General features: G+C 58.5%; 1 protein-coding gene across 4 annotated transcripts in view; it reads left to right on the top strand.

Annotated features, from left to right (window-relative positions):
• Nucleotides 1-18,205, top strand: part of CUEDC1 (CUE domain containing 1) — a 90,882-nt gene extending 72,677 nt beyond the window's left edge. For 2 of the 4 annotated variants that reach the window (XM_024980277.2, NM_001099064.1), the window contains 9 exon segments: nt 860-987; nt 6,215-6,341; nt 7,044-7,236; nt 8,365-8,448; nt 10,199-10,270; nt 11,021-11,114; nt 12,194-12,252; nt 14,017-14,087; nt 16,749-18,205. In XM_024980277.2, the coding sequence (XP_024836045.1) occupies nt 860-987; nt 6,215-6,341; nt 7,044-7,236; nt 8,365-8,448; nt 10,199-10,270; nt 11,021-11,114; nt 12,194-12,252; nt 14,017-14,084 (825 nt within the window). In that variant the 3' untranslated portion in view covers nt 14,085-14,087; nt 16,749-18,205. 4 annotated transcript variants of the gene reach the window in all.
• The last annotated feature ends 638 nt before the right edge of the window (nt 18,206-18,843 follow it).

The raw sequence follows: 18,843 nt of genomic DNA, 5'->3' as shown, positions 1-18,843 counted from the left end.
AGATCAGCCCATGCAGCAGGAAGCCTGGCCTTTGCCCAGCCTTTGGCCTCACTTGCCCCCTTCCTCTGGCTCCTGGATGAGGAGAGGAGTCCATGAGGAAGGGCCTAGGCCCTCACTTTGCTGTTCTCTGCCCTGAGAATCCAACCTGGGCATGCCAGCATTGTGTTTGAAGGAGAGACTCCTGCTGTAGACACCACATCCAAGTTAGAGACTCAGTTCTAGAAACAGTGTGTAGCTTTTGCCGTGTTCATCAGTCAGCCTGTGCCTCAGTTTCCTCATCTGTAAAATGGGGGTGATCCATAACCTACTTTGCCAAGTTGTTTGAGCTTAAGGTGAGTTAATCAATGTGGAAATTCTTTGAGAGAAGATAGGAATGATGTTAAAGCTATTTACGAAAAGTAACACATGAACAGAAGCATTTTTACAAGGCACAAGTGGGCAGTGAAGGTTCATCAGCACCCGGGTCAAGAAGCATCAGCAGAGCCTGGAATCCCCCTCATGCCCCCTCTCAGCCTCCCCATCCCCAGAGGTCACACTGCTCCACCTGCCATCCCTGTGAAGTTGTTTTGCCTGGTTTTGAACCTTTTTTGGATGGCTCTGAGCATTCCTCCGGGGACGTGTGCATTCGCGTCTGCTGTGTGTGTTGGAATCGTGGGCTCCAAGGTAGCCCATGTGCTGAGTGCCAGTGCAGGAAGCCAGACAGTTTTGCAGAGCAGTAGTTGTATCACTTTCCACCCCCACCAGCAGTAGTGGAGTTCCCTGACTACACATCCTCGCCCACACTTGATTTTTTGTCTACATGTTATTTCAGTTCAAGGAAGGGGTGTTAATATTTCTTTCTTTGTTGTCTCTGATGCAGGTTTTGGAGAGGACCTTGGAACCCGATAGCTCTGACGAGGAGCCCCCGCCTGTGTACTCCCCACCTGCCTACCACATGCACGTGTTGGACAGGCCTTACCCCCTGGCTCCCCCAACTCCACCTCCCCGGTAAGAATCTCCCCCGAGAGTGCAGGGCAAGGGGGAGGAAGATCAGGGTTGGGATTGAGTACAACAAGCCCAGAGGGCACCTTGGCTGGTTCCCTCCGTATTCCACCCAGAACAGGCTTCTACTGCAGCAAAACACACTTTAGCTAGAACCCAAGGAGAATTTTCAAGCTCTAAGGAGTCTAAGAACAGACAGCCACTGCATTCCTACTCTGGGCTGGGGCTGTGCTGAACATTCGGCAGGACATGGAGTTAAACAAAGCTCAGCCTTCACTTTCTGGGAGTCTGTAGTCGAGGGAGGCGCAGAGTGGGGATGACAGACAGCTGGAGGTGTACTGACGCTTCCCCTCCTGTGCCCGTGGCAGACATCACTAACTGATCACCGTGCTCTTGCCGGCTCAGGTAAGCCGGAACCTCAGAATCCTCTGCAACACAGCGCTCACTCCCAGACAGTCGTCAGTAATCAATGATTTGGGGTTCTAGGGAGATTGTGGGGATGAGCAAGTAAGTCTCTTTTTCTAGGGTAATTTGATAAGCAGAAGCAGAACAGTAGACTGCTAGGTGCCTGGAGACTTTTTCCAGGTCAGGGACTCTGTAATTTAGAAGTTTAACATGAAGCTGGTCTCTGAAGTGCTTGTTTTTCTGGGCTCTGCATTTGAGGTGGGGCTTCCGGTATCCTTGCCTGGGAAATCCCACGGACAGAGGAGCCTGGCAGCCTACAGTCCACGGGGTCACAAAGAGTCGGACACGACTGACCGACTAACACACTTTCCCTGGTGGCTCAGGTGGTAAAGAATCCGCCTGCCAATGCAGAAGACTCGGGTTCGATCCCTGGGTCAGGAAGATCCCCTGGAGAAGGAAATGGCAACGCACTGCAGTATTCTTGCCTGGAAAACCCCATGGACAGAGGAGCCTGGCGGGCTACAGCCCATGGGGTTGCAGAGTTGGATATGAGTTAGCGACTAAATAGCAACAACAAGCGTTTGAGGTGGCTGTTGGAGCCCAGGCTTCTCTTTGTCCTGGAGCTGCTCGTCCTGAGAATGACTGAGGCCTGGGATGGGGAGGGGTGGGGGGACTGATGGGACAGTCCTTGGGGACTGATCTGGCCTTCTGGGGATCTTGGGAGTCCTAGGCAGTACTGGTGGAAAACTTTGTGATCATCCAGGCATAGCTAACAATAACAACTGCCATTATTAAGCACCCTTCGAATGCCAGAAAATGGCAAGGTTCTTTACCTATATGATGGCATTCAAACCATCTAACAGCTGTGAGGCAGGCACTGGTGTCATCCCCATTTTATAGATGAGGAGACTGAGCCCCAGAGAGGTTTCGTAACTTCCCTAAGACCACAGAGCTCGAACCTGAACCCAGGTCATTCTGACTCCAGAGCCAATGAATGCCATCCTCGGTTGTGTCCTGTCATCCCCTAATGAGAAAAACCTCTGTGATTGTAGCTCAGGGAGCGGATAGTGGCCTGTGAAGTTGTTGGGGTGGGGAGTATTGTTTGAAGTCAGGGACAGAAGCAGAGCTGAGGCTGTAATGAGGGAGGCATAAGTGGATAGTCTGGGTGAAATCTTTGTAGGACTTGCAGCCCAGGATGGGTCACGATGCCCAGGGCTAAATGATTTTCCTTTTAATATTCCAAGATGGTTTTGCAAAAAAAAAAAAAGTTCAGTTTCTATTAGGCAGAATAGTTCTACCTATTTTTCAGAAGGGAAAACTTAGCCCATCAGGGACAGTATCCCACTGTAAACTGGGCATGGATATCCCAGCTGCATCCTTCTCCCCCTCCCCCGGTATCGTGGGTGGAGGAGGGCAGAGGCCATGCAGCCTCATGATAGGAGCCCCGGTGGGGACGAAGAGACCTCCACACTAGACCAAGGCTCCGGAAGCCTCACTCACACCCCGTGACTGTGGACGAGCTACTGCCCTTGCCTGAGGTTCAGGGGCCTGATCTGGAAAGGAAGGCTTTTGCTGGGCTGGGGGTGGATCCAGGAAAGAGAGCCTATGAGTTGTGGAGTCAGACAGAGGCCGTGTTCCCCCACCTCCCCCTCCCTCAGCCGTCTAACTTCTGATTCTTGAGGTGCCTTTGGCTCACTGCCTACCCTCTCTGGGCTCCATTTGCCTCATCTGTGAAGTGGGAACACTCATCCCCGTCTCGGCACTCTGGTGAGGGTTGAATGAGATGCTGTGCTGGGGGACTTAGCACAGGCCCAGGTATGAACCAGACGTGTCAGCAGACGTCCCACCCCAGCTGCACAGTGGGCCTCTGAAGTCAGCTCTGACGGTGAACACCGAGACCAGGGTTAAGGCTGCTCTCAGAGGCTGGTGTGCAGAAGAGGCAGGCCCCACCTCTGAACACCTGTCGCTTTGCTCTGGGCTGGCCCTGCTAGGCCCAGATGGCCCAGATTCCCACCCCCCACCCACACCCCCAGGGCCTCATGCAGTCTCTCCATCCGAGACGTACATTTCTAGCATTTAGGAGCCACCTGAAGCAGACAGGTGCTGAACCGTGTGTGATACAGAAACGAGGACCCTGCTACCCTGACCTCCCAAGGAGATCAGAGTCTGGGGGCAGGTATAGACACAGGGCAGGGTGCAGGGAAGGCAGCCTAGAGGAGCTGAGGTCCAAGCTGTAATCTGCCGAAGCGGAGGACAGGAGGGCGTTCCAGGCAAAGGCAACAGCACACGCAAAGCAAGGCCTGGAGGCAGGAGACGGGGGCCCATCCGAGAGAACTCCAGGAAGTGTGAAAAGGCCTGGTGAGTCTGAGAGGCCGGCAGACAGAGGAAGCCCTCGTGGGTCCTCCAAGGAGCTCTGACCTTATCCTGCACCCAGGGGTTCAAGCACGAGGGTGGCGGGATCATGTTAGTGTTTTAAGCATCTCTTTCTGGCTGCTGGGGGCAATCAGAGTTGAGTTGGGGGAGGGTGGGGGGTCAGGAATGGCCTGGCTCCTTTCTGCCACCTCCAGGCACTGGACTGCCTTTGAGACCAAAGGTGGAGCAGGGTTTGGGAGCTGCTGGGGTGCAGAGAGGCAGGGAATGCTGGGATCCCTGGGCCCAGGTTTCACCAGGATGATCTGTGTGCCTGGTGACAGGCCCGACCCCATCTGGGCCTCCTTGCCTTTACCAGAAATCTTGCTTGGAAGGCTTGTCGCTGAAATCCTTCTGGGCTCTGATATTCTTTGGGTAAGCCTGGGGGTCTGAGTCTGTTGGCACTTGGAGTTCTAGTTCTGCGTGCAGAGGCAGAAACTCTGGGCCAGAAGAGCCTTCCCAGCCTTCCCTCTCCTTTCCTTCCCGCAGCCTGTCCTTGCCTCTTTCTCCTGAATGAGACTAGCTCTGAAGCCCCAGCACCCTCCTCACAGGCCACCTGCTGTTCTTCTGTTGAAATTACAGCCTTGGAAGTTTTCATTTGCCTCTCAGCTCATTTCTGACATTCCTTTCTGACCACAATGGAGTTGCCTGGGCCGCCTGTGCTCAGGGCCCCCCCTGGTTCTTGCAGCTGTGGGCTGACCTCATTTCAGCCCGAGCCAGGGCAGGGGACTCGGCCCGGCCCCTCCTCCAGGACCATGGGCCTAGCATCCAGGGACCCTCAGCCTCCAGCTCCTTGTCCCCCTCCCCACTTGGGTACTCACTAACAAACGTTTACAGGGAGCCAGCTACAACTCTGGGGCGCTCTCCAGGGCTTTCCTGGGTAACTCTGGGTGTGGTTGAGTTGGGGTGGGCACTCATGGCCCAGTGAGGACCCTAAAGCCACAGGAAGGGTAGTGAGGCTGGAGGCGATTGCTCCAGGGTGCTGGAGTGGGGGGTGGGGGATGGTCTGGCCCTTGGAGCAAAATGAATTTGCCAACTCTGTCGGGAGGCAGAGGAGTGATGGAGCAGAAAATGTGCCCGGGATTCGGAGTCCCGGGCTGTGATGCAGGCCGCCCCCCCGCCCGCCCCCTGGAACGGCGAGAGGGGCCCGGGGTTCCCTGGCTGCCGTCTGGAGCTGCGCTCCCACCACGCACTTAGCAGCTTGTTATCCTGTCTGCTGCCACCCCCGCCCTTCCCCCTGGGCCGCCAGGCCACCCGCCCAAAATAGAAAAGGAAAGGAAGTTATTTCCATCGTCAGTGGCAGCCCGGAAAAGCTCCCCTCCAGTGAGTGGGCGGGCGGGATTCCTGGAGCTGGAGACCAAATCAAAGCCGGCCCCACGAGAGCGGCCCCCACCGCCCCCGGCCCTGGCCTGCCGTGGCTGTGTGTCATTTCCCTGATTCAGCAGAACACGTGTTCTGCGGTTGCCACGCTGCAGGCCGCCGGGGAGCTGTGGGGAGCTCCTGGCCCGGCCCCAGGCCGCCCTCGGGCCGGGACGGCGGGGCGGGAGGCCGGGGGTCAGGGCGGGCACGTGCCCAAGGCCCCCTTCCTATTCCCCCTCCCGCTGTGGCCTCTGCCTGCGGCCAGGAGAGCAGCCCCTGCCGGTCCCACCCTCCACGTGCCTTTCCAGCTTGCTGTTCAAGGCAGCCTCATGAGGGGCTCCCACACACCTGGGCAGGGTGGCAGCGGTTTGCAGATGAGGGGAAAGCCCCACAGGGGATATGGTCTCCCCGGGACCACCCACCAGGTCTGGAGCCTGGGTCTGCTTGCCCCCTAGGGACCCTGGTGTCCCCATGTCTCCCAATCCCAGCAAACCGACATTGGGGAGGGCTGGGCTGTCAGCCACCCTGGGTGTCTGTTCCCTGGAACACACCTGTCACTCAGCACCCAGGAGCTCGTATTATCCTGGATGCTAGAGACAGAAGGCTGAAGGGCTGTGACCCCTGCATCCGTGTCCAGATCCACAACACCCAACATGAGCTCTGCGAATGCAGACCTCTCTAGGCCCAAAGACCTTTGTTTGTTTGGCCAAGATACATGTGGCATCTTACCTCCCTGACTAGGGATCGAACCTGCACCCTTGCATTGGAAGGTGAAGTCGTAGCCCCTGGACTGCCGGGGAAGCCCCTAGGCCCAGAGACCTTGCAGACACTGGGTGGCTGGAAGCAGTGAGTGTGTGGCACAGTGGCATCCAGGCCCAGAGGCGAGGGGTGAGCCAAGGCCTGGCTGAGAGGGGAGCTAGAGGGCTGGGCCTCTGTGCTGGAGGCAGCTGGAAGCTTGGGCACATGGGTGCCATTCTGAGTAGGATCCCGGGGTGATGGGCTGGGACACCTGTGTGTGGGCCTGACTGTTCCCTCCTCATCCTCACTTGTCGCCCTCCAGCATCGACGTGCTGGGCTCTGCACCCCCTTCCAGCCAGAGGCGTTACCGAAACTGGAACCCCCCACTGTTGGGAAACCTCCCCGAAGACTTTCTCCGCATCCTGCCCCAGCAGCTGGACAGCATACAGGTAACAGGGGTCCTCCCGCTCCCAGCCTGTGCAGCGTCTCTGTGTTAGCGCCAGTCACTGACCCTCCCTGACGTTTAAGCCCTGGGGTGGTAGGGAAAGAAGGCTGAACCAAAAGCCTCCTTCCCCATCGGGGCCTGTAAGCTTTCCCCTTCTGTTCAGGAAGGGGACCGCCCTGAGGATGCTCTTTGACGACCGGCATCACCCTAGGCTGGCAGGAGGTGGGCAGGGGCAGGGGTGGGGAATCATTCAGTGGCAGAAAGGCAGAGCACCTTCCTTCCTTCCTTCCTTCCTTCCTTCCTTCCCCGGGGAAAGGGCCAGGGTGCTTCTCCCCAGACGCTGGCCCTTGCAAGCAGTCTCCTCTGAGATGGCCAGGACAAGCAAAGTATGAGTATGGGGACCCTGAGCTATTTGAAGATCACTCTTCAGGACTATTCAGGTTTTGACAAAGGTTTTGGTGGGAAGGTCCAAGGTGCCAAGCTGGGGAGGTGGGGGGTAGTTCTTAAGCCCCTGATGCTTTCTCAGCACAGAGGGCTCTGGTCTGTTGAGTCTCGGCTAACAACTCGATCTGGGTAGAGGAGGTCCTGGCCACAGGGCGTGGCCGCAGCATCCTGGGAAGGACACGTGTACCCTCGGTGTGCATGGGTGTTGGCGCAGCGCGCGCCCTTGTGAGTAGGCGGTCCACATGCTTGCTCCCTTCCTCAGGCCACCTCCAGGGGCTCCAAGCTCGCGAGCACGGAGGGAAGCCTGCCCCCCGCGGCAGGGCCTGAGCCCCGGGACCAGGAGAGCCGCTGGAAGCAGTACCTGGAGGACGAGAGGATTGCGCTCTTCTTGCAGAACGAGGAGTTCATGAAGGAGCTGCAGCGCAACCGCGACTTCCTGCTCGCCCTGGAGAGAGGTGGTGCCCTGGGGGGGTGCTGCAGCCGCGCTGGGGCTAAGGCAGGGCCATGTTGGCTTTAGCCTGGGGCTCTGAGCTGGAGGTTTCAGTTGTCCAGGTGAAAGTGTGAAAGTGTTAGTCACTCAGTCAGGTCGTGCTCTTTGCAACCACATGGACTGTAGCCCGCCAGGCTCCTCTGTCCATGGGATTCATACTGGAGTGAGTTGCCATGCCCTCCTCCAGGAGATCTCCCTGACCCAGGGATGGAACCCGCGTCTCTCACGTTCCCTGTACTGGCAGGCAGGTTCTTTATCATTAGTGCCGCGTAGGAAGCAGAGTTCTGCTCACAGGGACCGGAGTCACCAGGACTTAGCGGGAGAGCGGGGCGCCCTCTGGGCTCTGCCCCTCCTTGTCCCCCCCACATTTCTGCTCTGTGCCAGGCGCTGGTGTCTGCCCTGTGTGACTGGAGCTCCAGCAGTAGAGGGACTGTGTAGGTGGGTGCCAGGGTGCATTCCTCCCTGAGCAAAGGACATTAGAGCAGGGCCTCTGGAGGTGGGTGCCAGGGTGCATTCCTCCCTGAGCAAAGGACATTAGAGCAGGGCCTCTGGAGGGTTTGCGTATGTTGGGGTTGTCTCTGAGCCAAGGATCCTACTCCCCCGAGCCTGGCTGCCTTCCCCCTTTAGAGTGGGAAGGGGGTGGCGTACAGCGAGGGGCCTGTGGGAGAGGGGTGTTGTGCGTACAGGTGTGTGTGACTAGCAGTGTGTTTTGGTCAGAAGCATGGTGTGCAGGGGAACGTCTGGCCTGGGACAGGAGCCGAAGGCTGGCCCCAGCTCCGCAGTAAAGATGCTGGTGGGAGTCTCCAGGGCTTTCCTTTTAGATGAAGGGCTGGACGATCCAGTTTCTCACGGGCCTCTTGATTTTGACACTCTGACATTCCAGGCAGTTGTCAGGGCAGTGCTTTCTGTGTCTTTGAGAGTTCTGGTTCTTTGAGAACCCATAGGTGTCACGTGTGCACGTGTATGTGTGTGTGTGTGTGTGTGTGTGTTGTGGCGGGGGGTGATTCTCAGGGTTTGGCCTCCAACCACCTCTCAGCTCAGGTGGCCCCTGGTGGGAGCTAGCTCCCCTGACCAGACTGTGGACCTTTTCCAGATCGACTGAAATACGAGTCCCAGAAATCTACATCCAGCAGCGTGGCCGTGGGAAATGACTTTGACTTTCCCTCTCCTGTCCCAGGTAACCTTCCCTTGCCTGAGAGAGAGAGAGAGGCCTGGAGGGTGTAGGGGGCTCACAGCCCAGGGGTGTCTGCATATTTGGAGTTTGGAGAGAGGGTGGGGAACAGGCTGCAGAGGATGGTTCTGCCCTATCAGCATACACCCTGAGGGGTGAGCCGGGCCCTCCACTCGGCAGCCCTGGTTCCTGCCAACCCGGCGGCTGCTGGAGCCCTCACCTGGGGCCTGCCTGCAGACTGGCTCCACTCCTTAGAGGCGCTTGGAGCCTGGGCAAGAATGGGACACAGCACACCACATAATGTCCCATCGGGTGCCGGGGGTGGCAAGGGACTCAGAGACCCAGGCACTGCCCTGGGGGAGCTTATGGTCTTGTGGGGAGTGCAGGAGATGCCTCTAAGAAATAGGGAGCCCGAACCAGCAAAGCGGAGGACACACTTGTTAATTATAGCAAGCACATGCTGGGGGACAGGGAGGATCCATCTGGGGAAGGTTCATTCATTCATTCGGTAGCTGGGGAATATCTCCCCCCAGGCCAGGCCCTGCCTTAGTATTGGAGGAAGAGAATTTTTAAAGTTTCATATACAAGACGGTGAGAAGCAGGAATTGCCCAAGTGGCTGAAGGAGGGCCCAGGGTGGACGGCAGGCTACTGGGTTGCACGGATGGGGGTGGAGCTGGAGCTGGGAACCCCTCGAGAGCCCCGGTTCCACTCTCAACATCTGGATTCTGTGTGTATGTACAGTGGCCCTGGTCAGCCGGTGCCCACCATGCACACATGGGCCTCCCGCCTCAGAGGAAGAATGTGCAGCTTTTGCCCCAAACAGATCTTGCACTGAGTGGTGGAGTGGGGGAGGGGGGCAGAAGGAGGGGGAACTCAGTTGATCCCAGCCCGGAGAAAGAAAATCCCGTGGAACTGATTCATAAGCAACAGGCTGGGAGCTTAGGCCCCACCAGATGTGCAGTGGGGGGTTTAACGGCAGCCGCGTGTCCTTGATCCCGAATTAACCATAGACACCGGGATGGCTGAGATGGATCAGAATGACTCACAGGGACTTAGTGGACAAGGTGACTCGGGATTAGCGTGGGGACCTTAGGAGGGCCGTGAGGGACCCAGGTGGGTGCTGAGTGATCCGAGAGACTCCGGCCAGCCTGCTGGGTTCTGACTTAGGGACTCGCCCCATTCTCGTTCCTGCTGATGGCCTAACGAGTCAGAAGCTCCGTGTCTGGGGGAGTCATGGAGAGGTGGACCCTGGCCAGGGGAGAAGGGCATCCCCACGGTGGGGGCCTGCTGTGTGCCCTGAGCCTCCTTCCACTGCCGTGTTAATTCTCACACCGCGTCAGGATGCAGGCCGGCCGGCCACGTGCGCGTGAACTTTGAACAGCCTGTAGGGGTGCGGGGGAGGTCCCGGTGCCTAGCATCTGGTAGCTTCCGTGGTGTGAACACTCCAGTCACAGCTGATTTCAAGCTCCCAAAGAGCCTTCACGGGACACAAAGTGGTCAGAGGAGCAGACAGTTGGGAGCCAGCCCTCCACACATAGTTTTTACAGAAAAGGGGAAAGTGAGACTTGGATGAGGAAGGAAGCAAATGCTCGTTGAAGCCTAGAGTGACTCCCTGCCTGAAGCTCCCTCGGGATTAGGGAGGAGGGTGGGGCTGAGCCCCTGTGCTGGGGAGACAGTCCTGACCCACCGCCTCGGGCCTCGACCAGGGCACTGTCGCTCTCCAGCTGGCCCTCAGCGATGTCTTCCCCCTTCCAGGAAACAGCGATGCCAGCCCCGCTGTGTCTGAAGATGCCTTATTCAGGGACAAGTTGAAACACATGGGAAAATGTGAGTCTGGCCCATGCCCCCTCCCCAGCTGTTCCCAAACAGGCCTGTGGCTTCCTGGGAGGGGAGGGAGCCACCTGGCATTGTTAATGCCCGCTGATTCTTGGTGAACCAAAGTGACATTTTAATCACTGACTGGCTCCCTCCGCTTCCCTGCCTCACTTCCCTGTGCAGCTGAGTCTGGATATAAATTAAGTTTTAAATCCTCTTGACCCAGCTGTCTGCAGAAAAATAATATTGTACTGGGACCACCTCCCCACCCCACCCTACCCCACTTTAGAGTTCACATTCTCTGTGCTTTGAGGTTACTGCTTGGCCAGGGCCAACCGAGTAGGGAAGCCAAGCTCGGTCCACTTTCTGTGAGTGGGAGGCCCGCCGGGTCAGTGGCCTCTTCCCGTGGAGTCCCGCCAGCCTGGGCACGCCTTCACATCCCCTTCTGTCCCCACAGACACAGCCATGCGTGAATGAGGCTGCCATGCCCTCAGGCCCCATTTCAGAGAGAGTCTCGGATTCGTCATGGACATCCCAGAGCCAGCTCTGGAGGTGGACGGGGGAAGACGGGGAGGTGGCCAGAGAGAAAGCCCAGATGCATGGCTGTCTGTCCCAGCGGGGCCAGGAGGAGCACCCAGATCTCCGCTGCAGGCGGCTGGCCCTGCTCGTGCTCTCAGTGGCCTGAGCTGCCCCTGCAGTAACCCCCCCACCAGCCTGCCCAGGTCCTGGGGACTGCCGGCTCACAGGTCTCTTTGTCCCCAGCCACCCGGAGGAAGCTGTTTGAGCTGGCCAGGGCCTTCTCGGAGAAGACCAAGATGAGGAAGTCAAAGAGGAAACACTTGCTGAAGCATCAGTCGTATCCTTGTCCAGCCTGGCACTGGGCAGCGGTGCCGGTGGATGCCAAGGGCACGGAACCCCGCGCTGTGCTCCTTCGGGCCACGCCCCCCCCAGGAGTGGGACGGGCCTTCCCGCGCCCCTGCCGTCTCCACGGGGAGCCTTATCTCTGGGTGTCATTTCTTGACACCCCCACCCCCACCCCTGGCATGGGGAGCAGGCCAGTGTCAACCCGCTGTGGGCTCAGAAGTTGTCCTACCACTTTTTAACTTCTTCTCTGGGGTCATCTTGGGAGAAAACTTGGTTCTTCCATCTAAATCAGCAAACCTTTCCCTGATTTCTTAAGTTGAATTGCTCCACAGACCTTCCCATCTTCTCATTTCACAGATGTTGGTCCTGCCTTCTCACTCTTAGTTCCTCCAGTAAAAATACAGCCTTCCACAATTTTACCCAGATTCCCACCCATGCTCATTAGACAGGGCCCAGGATATTAGATGCTGAGCGGCTAAGTGAAGTGAAGAAGTGAAATCGCTCATTCATGAGCGACTCTTTGTGACCCCATAGACTGTAGCCCGCCAGGCTCCTCCGTCCATGGGATTTCCCAGGCAAGAATACTGGGGTGGGTAGCCCTTCCCTTCTCCGGGGATCTTCCCAACCCAGGGATCGAACCCAGGTCTCCTGCATTGCAGGCAGATGCTTTACCAGCTAAGCCAACAGGGAAGCCCAAGGATACTGGAGTGGGTTGCCATTTCCTTTTCCAGGGGATCTTCCCTAGGGGTCGAACCCACGTCTCCCGCATTGCAGGCAGACTCCTTACCCTCTGAGCCACCACAGCAGCCAAAGCAGAACAGAAAGAAAGTTGTCCCCAGAGATGAGAGCCGGGTGAGAGAGTCAGGGCCTGGCTACTCAGTTGACCTCCATAAAAGGAGCCTGTGGGAGGTATTGGGGCATTGTCAGGGGATAAGGCTGGTATGAGGGAGGCCTCCTTAGCTCTGGCTGGGAGGTAGAAGGCCAAGGCCAGGGCCAGGGAGTGGGGAGGCCTGGGAGCCCCAAAGCAGTGCCCACCGACCCCTGGGACAGTTTTCCTGAACGGCCCGGCAGGCTGGGGGCTGCGGCATCAACAGCCAATCTCCTGGATGATGTGGAGGGCCATGCTTATGGTAAGGTAGAGAGGGCAGGGAGGCTAGAGCTTTGAGTTGCCATGATGGGTAGTCCTCCAAGAGTAGGGCCTGGGTGTTTCACAGGTGAACCCAACCTGTTAGGGCAGGGGCTCCTAACTACGGGACACGTATCAGGGTTGGTGGGTAGCTGACCCAAAGAAATCGGTCCCCCCAACTTGGTCCCACTTTATCGACTACACCAAAGCCTTTGACTGTGTGGATCACAGCAAACTGGAAAATTCTTCAAGAGATGGGAGTACCAGACCACCTGACCTGCCTCCTGAGAAACCTCTTTGCAGGTCAAGAAGCAACAGTTAGAACTGGACATGGAACAACAGACTGGTTCCAAATTGGGAAAGGAGTACGTCAAGGCTGTATATTGTCACCCTGCTTATTTAACTTATATGCAGAGTACATCATGAGAAACGCTGGGCTGGAGGAAGCACAAGCTGGAATCCAGATTTCCGGAAGAAATATCAATAACCTCAGATATGCAGATGGCACCACCCTTATGGCAGAAAGCGAAGAAGAACTAAAAAGCCTCCTGATGAAAGTGAAAGAGGAGAGTGAAAAAGCTGGCTTAAAACTCAACATTCAGAAAAGTAAGATCATGGCATCCGGTCCCATTACTTCATGGCAAATAGATGGGGAAACAGTGGAAACAGTGACAGACTATTTTTTTGGGCTCCAAAATCACTGCAGATGGTAATTGTAGCCATGAAACTAAAAGACACTTGCTCCTTGGAAGAAAAACTATGACCAACCTAGACAGTATATTAAAAAGCAGAGACATTACTTTGCCAACAAAGGTCCATCTAGTCAAAGCTGTGGTAGTCATTTATGGATGTGAGAATTGGACTATAAAGAAAGTTGAGCACAGAAGAATTGATGCTTTTGAACTGTGGTGTTGGAGAAGACTCATTGGAAAAGACCCTGATGCTGGGAAAGATTGAAGGCAGGCGAAGAAGAGAACGACAGAGGATGAGATGGTTGGATGGCATCACCGACTGGATGGACATGAGTTTGGGGGAACTCCGGGAGTTGGTGATGGACAGGGAGGCCTGGCGTGCTGCAGTCCATGGGGTTGCAGAGTCGGACACGACTGAGCAACTGAACTGAACGTGGTTCACATTGCCTCTCCTTTCCTTTCACTTCTGAAAGGGGGCCCAGCCACATCTCCACCTAGATCTTTACCTGGAGCACAAAGAGCTGGGTGATGCTTCTGGGGAATATTCTCTTGGGTGTGAGGGGACAGACAAGCTCAACTGCGTGGAAGGACCTCACCTTGAGAACCATGCTCCGGGCAGTCTTGGTGTTGGGGCCCAGAGGCCTTTCTGCCTCCATTCAGGCCCTCCCAGTGGCCTGTGGGCCAGAAGACACCGCCTCAGACCTCCTTGGGCCCACAGCTGGGCCCTGGTTCTGGTGCCCCAGAGAAGGAGGGCCCTTTGGTGGTCAGGAGACATCCTAAACAAGGGCTAGAAGGGCCTTGGAGGTCATCGGGACAGTCCCCTGTCCCCCATCTCATTTTATAGATGAGGAAACTGAGGGAAGACCTTGAGTTCTCCGAGCTCAGAGATGAAGACAGACCAGCGGGCAGGGGTCCTGACCCCTCGTCTGTAGCCTCTCCCCAGGTCCCCAGGGGTCAGCATGTGCTTCAGCCACCGCAGCGCAGAGAGCAGGGTCAGCCGTCCTCCCCAGCCTGGGGGATGTGCCTGAGCGAGGCTGTGCAGAGGGGAGGCTGAGGTCCTTTCCTCTGCTTTTCAGATGAAGACTTCCGGGGGAGGCGACAGGAGGTGCCCACGGTGGAGGAGGCGCTCAAGGAAGGGCAGTAGGAGGTAAGGCCTGGGGCCACTCTCCCCAGGACTGCCGGCTGCACGCCCTGGCTGTCTCTGCAGGGTGGGGGCGGCAGGCTCAGGCACCTAGATGCTGCAGGGCCCGGCTTCTTCCCCTGGGTGTTGTGACAGGGGAGCTTGTGGTTTGCATTTTCTCCATTATTTATTCATTTGACAAAAGATAATCACACCTGCCTGTGCCAGATGCTAGGAACAGGAAAAGAAAAACCAGCTTTGACCTTGAGTAGTTGACAGCACGGTTGAGAATAAAGTCCATTCTAAGAACAGCGTGAGAAAAGCTGAGATTCTGGCTTCACCCCGGCCGGAGCCACACCACGTCTCCGCATGCCAGCTTGGGCTTCAGTGGTGGAGGCGATGAGGAGATGGCCCCTCTCAAGGCAGCTCTGTCTCTGGCGGGAGCCCTGGGCCTGCAGGCTGGTTTTCTTCTTCTTTTCCTTTGTGTCCCAGCACCAGGGGATGCCGACACCACCCCTGGGGGAGGACCAGGGGATGTTAACGCCTCCCCCAGGACCATCCCCCCAGGAGAGGACCAGGGGATGCCGACACCACCCCCAGGACCACCCCTGGGGGAGGACCAGGGGATGCTGACGCCTCCCCCAGGACCATCCCCCCAGGAGAGGACCAGGGGATGCCGACACCGCCCCCAGGACCACCCCCGGGGAGGGACAGAGGATGCCAACGCCTCCCCCAGGACCGCCCCCGGGGAGGACAGGGGATGCCGCTGCCCCCAGGACTGTCCCCAGGGAGAGGGGATGCCAGCACCTCCCCCAGGACCATCCCCAGGAGAGGACCAGGGGATGCCAGCACCTCCCCCAGGACCATCCCCAGGAGAGGACCAGGGGATGCCAGCACCTCCCCCAGGACCATCCCCAGGGGAGGACCAGGGGATGTTGACGCCTCCCCAGGACCATCCCCAGGAGAGGACCAGGGGATGCCAGCACCTCCCCCAGGACCATCCCCGGGGAGGACCAGGGGATGCTGACACCTCCCCCAGGACCATCCCCGGGGAGGACCAGGGGATGCTGACACCTCCCCCAGGACCACCCCCGGGGGAGAACAGGGGATGCCCCGGCCGCCCCCAGGACCATCCCTGGGGAGGGACAGGGGTTGCAGACGCCTCCCCCAGAGCTCAGGACCCGGTCCCGCCTCCAGCCCCTCCCCCTGTCACGAGGCCGCCTGCCCACCCTGCCCCGGTTGCTGTGCTGGTCCCAGAGAGTGGGGGACGCAGCCAGGGACAGTACGGGGCACTCTGTCCTCATCCTGGGCCTCTGGCCTTCACGTCCAGTTGACTCGCCACTACACCCTCCATCAAGGCACCTTCAACCCCCACTGTGCTCTGAGGCTTTCCTCACCCGTGTGACTGCAGCCACGCGTCCCTGTCCTCTGGAATGCTGGGGGAAAAAAAAACCCAGCCAGGGGAAGGACCCCCTCCCACACAATGTTACTGCCACGTCCTTCCCCGTGGCCCAGAGCCACCCCCTGTCAGGAGCTTGCTCACCACTTATTTCTCTCCTGAGTAGCCCACCTTTTCCCTTTCTAGCTCCGTCCACAAGCCTATGTCCCCCTGCTTCCCATGTTGCTTCGAGCCACCTGACCTGCAGAGAAGCCGCACCCTCCTTCGCCCCGCTGGGTTGGCTACCCCCCAACCCCCAGATTGACTCACGGTCACCCGCCTGCTCGGGGGCCTTTGACCAATCCGCCGCTGGTGCTGTCTTCTGCCTGCTGTGCCCATTGTCTCCCCGCGGCCTCCTGTGGCCCCAGCAATCTTGGGCCCCCTTTCTCTCTGCTGTTGCTTCTCTGTGTGCCTTTGGGCCCCCAGTGCTCCTGGCAGCTCTGCCCTTGACCCCCCTCAAAGTCTCCCTACGCCCTACTCTCCCAGCCGTGCCACCAGCCTCTGATGGCAACACTCGTGTGCGGTTGGCTCCAAAGCCTGACTCTCCGTGTTGGTTCTCCAGATCTGTCCACAGCCCCCACTGTGCCCACCACAGTCTTCCTGGCCTCGGCTGTCCACTCACTGAAGCCAGACGGTCCCCTCCTCCTGACGTCCCCCCTCCACTTCTCTTTACCCCTCTCATCACCACCCTGCAGACTCTCGTCACCTGGCTCACCGCTGTGGGCTCTTCCCTGCCCTTGCTCTCTCAGCCATCACCAGGACGCCTCTTGAGCCCCGTCTCTCCCTCGCTGTCTGAATGGTTCTTCCTTGTAAAGGCTCCTTGGCTTGGTGTGGGGTCCCACCAAGTTCCAGCCCCATTTTGCTGTTTCTACCCCTACAAGCGCCCTGGGTGTAGTTCCGTGTAGTTCTGCTGAGTTCCCGCTGCGTCTGGTCACAGAAGAGGTCAGGCAGCTGGCACGGTTCTCAGCCCTCTACAGACAGAAGCTTCACATCCACCAGGCGTTTCAGACCCCTACTCCACGTCTAGCGGCCGGAGGCCCCTGGTTTGCATGTTGGGATGTTTCTAGGACCTTGGATTGGCGCATGTGACCCCAGCCCAAGTTCCGAGGCTGACACAGAGTCCCTGGGGGAAGGAGAGGGCCCCTGTCTTTAGAAGCTTCTGCCCCACACAATCTCTCCAGGAACTAGTGATGACGGAAGACCACGGGGCTCCGTTGAAAAAGACCTCTCCCATCCCTCTCTCCTTCCAGATACCAGCAGTTCCTCCTTGCCGGGGACGATCCGACCGGCGGAGGCATCCCAGCTGCCGTCGGGCAGATGGTGCTTGAGTTCTGAGGCCCGGTGATTCTCTGGCCACAGTCCAGCCCAGCCACTGCCACTTTCCAAGGGACTCAGAACTTCCGAGTTGCCCGCTGTGATTGCAGGAAGGGAGGAGGGTGGAGGCAGCAGCCAACCGCAGCGCCTCTGTAACCCGCCTGTTCTAAGGGGAATGGATGGAAATACAGGAGCTAACCCCTCTTCTGTTAAAAAAAGAAAAAGAAAACCCAACAAAACAGAAAGCAGGCAAGGTGGGAATACCCAAAAGGGGAGGATGATCCTACCAGAGCCTTCTTGGCCTGAGGGTGGAGCCCCTGCCTCCCTCCTGTCCTGCAGGAGAGACCACAGACACGGCCTGACCCCCCGCCTCATCCCAGCTCCCTCTGGGCACCTGGGGCCCTTCATCCCCGTGGCCTCCTGCCTTTCAGCCTTCCCCCAGGGGCGCTGGCCCGTGCCCCTCCTCTGCACAGAGCCCTGGACTGTCCCTGGAGCCCTGTCTGAGGGGTGACGGGCCCTGCAGAGCCATATGTGCCACCTGCTCTTTATGGGCTCCTTGCTGCCTCCGTTGGGGACTGGCAAGGATCCTCAGAGGGATCCGGAGACAGGCCACCCTGGAGCTGGAGGATTCTAGCGGGGGGCGGGGGGTCTTCAGTCAGAAGGCAAAAAGCCTTTTCTGGATGGGATCCTGCAGCCCCTGTCCAGCAGCGCTGAGCCCCCATCTGGACTAGAAGTTCTGCTGCCTCCGGGTGGGCAGCGGTCAGTTCCTTGGTAACCCCGGGAAGGTGTGGGACTGGGGGGCACGAAGAAGAGGCTGCCAGCCGGCCTGCAGCCCCGGGCCACAAGGGCGTGCTGGGTGCCCCTTGCCAAGAGTGACAAGATGAACGGCCAGGTGAACAAGGGACCTACGGACCTGAGCCAGCACCAGCCACTGCCAGCGGGAGGGCTGGGGGGCGGCCAGCCCCGCCTCTGTGGCACCGCCCCCCCCCCCCCCCGCCTGGAGACGGGGGTGCGCTGACCTGGGGGAAGCCTGGGCGGGTAAGAGGCCCCAGCTGGAGCGGGGAGCCCTCCCAGCTGCACAGCGTTGGGGCGTTGAGAGGAGACGCCAGGCCCGCTGGGGCTGGGTGACCACAAGTCACCCTGAGATAAAAAGGGCCTGGCGTGCCCCACGCAGTGCCCTGGGGAGACCCTGGCCGCCTCCCTGTCCCGCGGAAGTGCGGTTGCCCTTTGGCTCCCCACCAATCCCCCACAGCCCCCGCACAGTAGAGGGGGAACCCCACTCCATGTGTGTGACTTTGTTAGTTCTGTCTCTCCTCCTCCGTGTGGGTTTTTTCCTGGAGCTGTTTCGTAGGAATTGGTGTAATAAAGACTTGGTGTCCTCTTGGTGCTCTGACTTGACGGCGCCTGGGCTGACCCTCTTCTCCTCCCCGCACCCCCAGCACCCTCGGGCACCCCGCGCCCCGGGGCCGCCGGCCTGGCGCACCCGCAGCTCACGCAGGCCCGGGGCGCGGCCTCCCAGGGGCCCGGTGACACCCGTGTCGCACCACAGCCTCGCCCGCCTGCTGGGCTGCCTGCTTTCCTGTCTGCCTGGGAAGGTAAACCGCTTGCCAACAGTCTGTTGCAGAAGCTCCGGCTGATCACCTCCCTAAACAAACAGAAAGCTGCCAGAGTATCGGCCGCCTGGGGCTGCGGGAATGTGCAATCTCAGACTTCAAAGTGCCCGAAGAGATCTTCTAATTCAAATCTCTCTGGCTTTCTCCCTACTGCCTTCCGGGCCAGGGCGCTAATTGCCCAAGGAGGGAGCTGGTGCCCTTTTCAGACAGAGCCGTTCTCAAGGTTAAAAAGTTCTTCCTGGTATTGAGCGGTGGGCCTCCTTGTGGCTTCAACCACACATATCTTGATTCTGGGCTCCGAGTCACCCAGGCCAAGTCTCCCCCAATGCTGTGTTGGAGTTCAGTAGCCTTTCTTCTGGATAAACAATGCAGCTCCCTCCTGCCTCCCCTAAGAAAAGATTCTGCTCAGACCCCTGCC

The sequence above is a fragment of the Bos taurus genome, chromosome 19 (genome assembly GCF_002263795.3).
Source record: "Bos taurus isolate L1 Dominette 01449 registration number 42190680 breed Hereford chromosome 19, ARS-UCD2.0, whole genome shotgun sequence".
NCBI classification, from domain to species: Eukaryota; Metazoa; Chordata; class Mammalia; order Artiodactyla; family Bovidae; genus Bos; species Bos taurus.
Note: the sequence above shows the minus strand (reverse complement) of the source record. Positions and strands in the feature narration are given on the sequence as shown.